Below are 6,761 nucleotides of genomic sequence, written 5' to 3'. Positions count from 1 at the left end.
TTCACAGACGTATCCTCAGCCTGAAAAGTATCAACAATAAAAAAGAATAAGTTTAATTATTTAATTATTATTACTTGACCTGAGTGTGTGTGTGTGTGTGTAATTGTACTTTAGCATCACTTACACCGTGTTGACCTGACAGTATCGCCTCTTCCCGCTCTCGTCTGCGCCTCTGTTTCTCAGCCCGAGGTCGAGCAGGAGAAGACTGTGACTTGGACGACGAACAGGGCGGTTTTTGTGAGTTGTTGGAGCAGAGTCCGGCTGCTCCTCTGCCTGCCAGCCTCACCCCGAGGACACCGCCTGTCCTCCACATCACTACACGTCACAAGGAAACAGACCAGAGTCATAGCCTTATCGTGTATTAGAAGCTAAACAATAAGAACGCCATTGTTTTTTTTAAATAGCTAAGTTTACTTACTGTATTTTCAACACACTCAGTGCTCTGTTAGTTCACTCACGACATTTTAACTTCGTCATTGTAATCCCGTGAAGCTCCATTTAGTCTGTGCTGCCGTCTTAAATCGTACTTTATTTCATAACGCAGCGGAAATGTTCCGCTAATTCATATCCCGCTGCTATACTGTTTATATAATCTAATATACCTGTCATGAGGACATGACATTTCACACGGACTGTAATATCTCACGGACAACCGGAAACGATCTCTGTCCGTCTGAAAATATCTTCCCCCCTCTCTATCAAGCTGAACTCAAAAAACGTACCTGTCCATGAATTTTTAAAAATAAAAGCACGTAAGCAATTTAAAAATTAAAAAATTAAATAATTTGTGTCAATTGATACTAAGTATAGTATGTAATAGAAATGTGTTCTTATTGAGGCAATCGTATTGCTTTGGTGTGTCATACTTATTTTGTATTTTGTTTTTTTGTTTGACGTGAAAACAATCGACTTCCTGTTTGAGTGTTGCTAACTCACTCGCTAGGTAGCTTGACTCCATGTTAGCCACATCTTGCTGATGCGCTGAACAGACACACCGCTGGCCTCATATCAGCAACAACCATTATTATTTTTTTATATAACGGGCTCTGTTTTTTAAAAGTGAAGTGACGACTGTAGCTACGTAACGCTGCAACTCCACACACACAGACACACACACACAACACCGACTCTACAACCTTAAAGCTCGCTAACGTTAGCGTTAGCAAAGCAGCTGCAGGGATGGCGGAGGTTCCCGGGACATCGAGTGAGACGATAACGGAGACTGTTGAAACTAGCACACCGCCGCCGCCCCAACAGGTAAGTACATAAGGAGGAGGAGGAAGAGGAAGAGGGGGGCTCTGATTTAACTGCCAGCGGTGGAACTGTGTCACACTGACAGCGCTGCAGCAGTGAAGGGAGTGGAGGAGGCATCATGTCCTCATCCTGAACTCCCTACACATGACTGAGTGAATGCTTGATGAGGCCTAACCTGTTAGTAAGAGTGAGCTTCTGTTGCTGTCAGAGCTCGTCGTGATGTCAGTCATGTGTGTATTAATAGTCTTGAGTATGTGTAATTATACACTCATTACCACCTTCATTGTGAGTCTAATGCACTGACAACAGCCAGGCACAAAATCAGGTGTTTTGGTGGTTATTTTTCAATTTAACCTTTATTTTATCAGTCAAAACAAGAAGAACACATTCTTATTTACACTTGGCAAGTATCAGAAAACACTTGAGAGATAAATGATGATGGTTCCATCTGTTGTGGTGGTGTCCATGATGGATGAGGGAACCCTGCCACTTTACTTACTGACCATTTAAACATAATAACATCAGTTAGTAACCGGCTCCTTGAGAGAGCAAACCGTCACCGAGGCCAATCAATCGCACTGTATCAATACATTTCTCTGTCTCAGTTGCAAGGTTTATAATTGTATTTGTTTTAAAATAATTTATTCCTGGATACTAGATACCTACATCTTCAGAAATTGTAATAAGAATTGTGACTCATGTTGCTCACAAGCAGATAAACAAACAAAGCAACAGTGCATTAAGTCAATAACCTATTTGCTGAAAGGTAATCATGATGCTGGCTGTTTCCTGCAGTTGATCATCTGCCTCAGATGTTTATTCTGAATGACTAACCAATCACGATCTAATTCCACCGCTAATAATAAAAGTAATGCGTTTGAATCGGCTCTTTTCTCCGAATCAATGTTCGCAAAAACTGAAAACCAGGTTATTAACAAGGGAGTTTTTAGTATTTGATATAGATTTCTTTGAGGAGTACAGTTTAGTATCTCACAGCCGACCTGTCGTCATGTTACAGGAGGGACGAAGCCTGACAATCAAACTGAGGAAGAGGAAGACTGAGAAGAAGGTGGAGTGGTCCAGTGACACTGTTGACAATGAGCACCTGGGCAGAAGGTCATCAAAGTGTGAGTTTCCTTCGTAAGAACATACTGGAATCTCATTAATACATATAGTATAGTAAGCTGCTTTGGTAAAAGTTTTAGTCGATTGTTGTCATTACATTCTCCTCCCATAAACCATCTTAACCTCATGAGCAGAGAGGACCCGCCTCTTTGTGGACTTCTGAGTCCTGATTGGATAAAGTGTTACTGATATAGGAAAACATTTCTCTATGGACTTTGGCGAGTTATGGGTTTTATTAACAGCTTAGAAGAACAGCTATGAGATGCATTCATGGAACCTTGTAACGATCATCACAAATATACATGTACTCCATCAACCAAAAGCCTGATGCTGCTGCTGCCACCTGGTGGCAATAGATGCACTTCATACATCAGCTGATTGGAAAGTCACTTCTTGCACTGATAAATCGTTAGCCTAATAGCATAGTTGCCTAAGACATATTTATACGTTTTCAGAAAACAAGAAAAAAACTATTTTTTTTTAGCAAGCACATTGGTAAAGTTAGGCAGATATCATAATTACCCCAAAAAAAATTATTTAGGCAATTATGCTATTAGGCTAACGAAAGGCTGCTGTCTGCAATTGTCAATTAAAAATATTAATAAAAAATAAAAATATATATATATATTATATTATATATATAAATAATTAATTTTCTATTGTCCCAACACACACATATTTCACTGCAGTTAATAAACACTTCTCCCTCTGTGTCACTCAAACAGCAGCAGAAAAGCTATTTTTACACAACACTCTCTTTTAGTTACTATTTCTGACCGCACGCGTTTGAAGTCGGTGTCGCGCTGATGTCTTTGATTTCAGTTTGAGACACAGAAGACATCACCGCAGTAGCTGTTAGATCACATGACTCTTAATAATCTAATCACGTCGTGTCCATTTCCAGGCTGCTGTATTTACGAGAAGCCAAAACAGTTTGGGGAGTCATCGTCCGAAAGCGAGGGCGAAGACGACGACGAAGGGTGTGGCAGCGCTCACTGCGTCCTGGGCCACGGCAGGAGAAACCACGAACAGAGAGGGCCCGGGGGAACCACAGCGCCCCCTAACTCTGGAGGCTCGCACAGCCATTAATAAGCTGTAGAGGGCAAGATAGAGAGAGAGTGTGTGAGTGTGGTTTGTCACCACGACTATGGTGTATTTCAAAACTGCACTTGTTTCTTTTCTTTTTATTTCTTTTCTTTTGTTTGAAGGCAAGTTTCTTCACTGAGGTCGAGGCAGGACTGGTGCTGCGTTCTCGTCACGAGTCAGAGAGTCCGGTCGGGATATGGACACTTGCTATAAAACAGTCAAAACATTTGGAAATTACCACATGGAGGCGTTTAATTGAAAATCATTCTCTGCGTTCTATGAAGTAAAAACGTACGCAGTATTGTGCCATCTCTGAACTGTATGTAAAAACTCTAAAAAGGACTAAACTATATGATTATTTACGTCTCTGTTTAAAGCTGCAGTAGGCAGGATCTGGAGGAAACTCTGGTCATTACCTTTATTGGATAACTCTTTTAGACATTAGTTGTCATCAGTGCTGGAATAGCGACCTTTAAACTGAAGGAAAACATGGAGATGCAGTTGCTTAGTAACAACAGCCAATAGGAACGCACTCTTCCTCTCAACTGCCACGTGATTCATCGAACCCTCCCGAGCTGAAAAGGGTTAGCTGCTTTCTTATTATTGTTATTTCTCACTATTATTATTGACACATGAGAGGATGTACATGGTTAGTTCTTTTTTAAGATGTTCATATTTTTTGGCTGTGACGACAAAAAAAAATCATGTTCACTGGCATTAAATTGGTTTGTTCCGAAAAGCCTAAAAATCCTCTCTTGACGCATGTTTGTCACCATAGAATATAAATATAGTGGCAATAAATATTGAAACAACTGCTCATGTACTGTATGTAAAAGAGGAGAATGGTGAGCACATCGTGTCATAAACACTCGCTGATGTACAGCGATGTTACCACGGCAACAAAACATGGATTAGTTGATTATTAATTTTTTGATAACAGTTGACTTCACCGATTTTCGCCTGATATGATCACACTGCAGAGCAATGAGTGAAAATCGGCGACTTATTAACACAAAAATTTCTCTGTGGACTTTAGCAGCTCAGAGGAACAGCTACGAGATGCATTCATGGAACCTTGCAACGCTCATCACAAATATACATGCACACCATCGTCCAAAAGACCTATTCCTAGAAAAAGGGAGTGTTTGACGCGCGACGTGAATGGACTTGAATCGGCTTTCATACTCTGACTCGTGTAACTGGACTCTGTGACGGTGACGCGTGTGTGGAACGCAGCACACAGTAACACACACACATTCTTATACTTGCTGTATACTGAGGACCGGGTAAAAGTGCTGACAAAGTGAGGACCAGCATTTACACTTTATAAATCAACACAATTACAAATATCTACTTCATGAATGACATCTATATAAAAAAAAACTACTGGGTGCAGTACCATAAAATGTCTGCAGGTGGAGCCCCAGAGCAAAAAGTTTGTGAATCCTCCAGAGCTGGAAAAACGGGTTTTGGTACCAAATTGAGGATCTCTGTTAAAGTGTAGCATTTTTACAACGCAAGGACTTGATTTCAGTGAAAACAAAGTGAGGACTGGCCAAAATGTCCTCACTTCGTAAAAATGACCTCACTTTGTTGGTTAAAAACCCACAGTGGTCCTCAGTATACCGTAAGTACAAGAACACACACACACACACACACACTGTTAGATTAGATTCAGACTGCCTGTGCACTCAGCTCCTGACACAGTGAGTGACACAGTTAACTGTATATAAAGCAGGACATTTACTTTTTATTATTTTTTAATTTGCTGGTCTTAATTCTACACTTGTACATATTTGAGTCAGTCAGGGTAACGGCAGTGACACAGCATCATGTGAGCGTTTGGAACTGACTGAACACGCGTTTAATAACATTATTATGATATTACCACACACATTATTTAAAGCCGCCGTGTGCAACCATGTTAATTAAGCTCCAGTATAGCATCGTTTTGTGTCTTTACTGAGTTTTAAGCACTATAAATCAGTATTGGAGAACCTGTGCTGATCTTCAGAAAACAGGGCAGTCGATATATGGTGCGGATTTTATTTTCTTGGCCAGTTCCCTTCGTATCGTAATAACCAATAAGATACAACATCGCTTCATTTAGATAAAAAAACATATTTAACGACAATATTCTAGTCTCCCCAATTTGCACTTTGTGTCCAAGTAAAATATAAACTTAACATTCTATACTTGAAACTTTGCATGTCGCTGCATTTGCATTTGAACAAAAAATGTGTAAACGTACCTAAATAAGTAATAATTTAGGTCGTGCCAATTATTTATGAAAATGGCAAAAATCTTGTAATCAGAATAAACAATGATTCGACTGACTCAGTACTCAGTAATGGCCTAAAGAGCTGACTGTGGTTGAATGAAGAGACATTATCATCATCATCATTATTATTATTATTATTATTATTATTCGATTACCATTACATCATCATAAACAACGACTGAATGAGGGTGACATCATGCTGTGTGACTGCAGTGTTTCTAGTGGACATGTGGGTGGTGTTGAGATCTTTGTGTGATTTTTTTAAAACATGCAGACCTGTAGTTCTGTTCAGATCAGATCAGATCGTCTAAGGCCAAATTTTGCCGTTTTGCAGTTTGATTCCCAAAGCTTTTCATACAAAAAGACCAGTCCAGAACCTGGTGTTGACATCTGTCCTGAGTGACCCCCCCTCATTACACCCAGATCCCTTGCTAAGTTCAGGTCTGAATGCGCTCATCCTCAGGGCGCTTTAGGGACGAACATCTGTTAACTGACCACAATATTAACACTCAGTGCGTTTACGTGCACGTTAAAAGTCCAATTTTAGTCGGACTAAGACAATAATTCTGTTTTCTTAATGTCATGAAAACATGTTAATCTGACTAAAATCGAGCTAGCCTTATTCGGACAAAGACAATAATTCTGTTTTCTTAATGTCACGTAAACACGTTAGTCTGACTAAAATCGAGCTAATCTTAGTCGGACTAACGCACCTGGAAAATGCGACTCATAGTCCCATTACTCCTGTGCTGTATGCACTTAGTCGGACTACTGAAGTTGTCCAGTTGCCTGTCTTAGTCGGACTAAGACAATAATTCTGTTTTCTTAATGTCACGTAAACCCGTTAGTCTGACTAAAATCGGGCTAATCTTAGTCGGACTAAGACACCTGGAAAATGCGACTCATAGTCCCATTACTCCTGTGCTCTATGCGCTTAGTCTAACTGGAGTCGGATGTCTAATGAAGTTGTCCGGTTGCCTGTCTTAGTCGGACTATGGCCTTAGCTTGATTAAAC

At 40.2% G+C, this 6,761-nt stretch overlaps 2 protein-coding genes across 2 annotated transcripts in view; one reads left to right on the top strand and one right to left on the bottom strand.

Annotated features, from left to right (window-relative positions):
- Window positions 1-313, bottom strand: part of vars2 (valyl-tRNA synthetase 2, mitochondrial) — a gene marked incomplete at its 5' end in the record, with an annotated part of 15,444 nt that extends 15,131 nt beyond the window's left edge. Inside the window, 2 exons of the mRNA XM_083900239.1 lie at window positions 1-20; window positions 125-313. The exon at window positions 1-20 is cut by the window's left edge and continues 59 nt beyond it. Coding sequence (XP_083756365.1) covers window positions 1-20; window positions 125-313 — 209 coding nt within the window. The remainder of the gene's footprint in view (window positions 21-124) is intronic.
- Window positions 314-1,037: 724 nt separating this feature from the next.
- On the top strand, window positions 1,038-4,687 carry ppp1r11 (protein phosphatase 1, regulatory (inhibitor) subunit 11). The gene is made up of 3 exons (XM_083899668.1): window positions 1,038-1,257; window positions 2,273-2,381; window positions 3,284-4,687. The coding sequence occupies exons 1-3, from the start codon at window positions 1,180-1,182 to the stop codon at window positions 3,466-3,468; spliced, it is 372 nt and encodes a 123-aa protein (XP_083755794.1). The 5' UTR covers window positions 1,038-1,179; the 3' UTR covers window positions 3,469-4,687.
- The last annotated feature ends 2,074 nt before the right edge of the window (window positions 4,688-6,761 follow it).

This window comes from Microchirus variegatus (assembly GCF_963457635.1).
Source record: "Microchirus variegatus genome assembly, chromosome: 13".
Lineage (NCBI taxonomy): Eukaryota > Metazoa > Chordata > Actinopteri > Pleuronectiformes > Soleidae > Microchirus > Microchirus variegatus.
This window is presented reverse-complemented; position numbering and strand designations above follow the sequence as displayed.

Bases quoted from the DNA above. Each gene is read 5' to 3' on its own strand.
- ppp1r11 (XM_083899668.1), top strand. From the start codon at position 1,180: ATGGCGGAGGTTCCCGGGACATCGAGTGAGACGATAACGGAGACTGTT. The intron at 1,258-2,272 runs GTAAGTACATAA...GTCATGTTACAG, and splicing joins CACCGCCGCCGCCCCAACAG to GAGGGACGAAGCCTGACAAT. The intron at 2,382-3,283 runs GTGAGTTTCCTT...GTCCATTTCCAG, and splicing joins GGGCAGAAGGTCATCAAAGT to GCTGCTGTATTTACGAGAAG.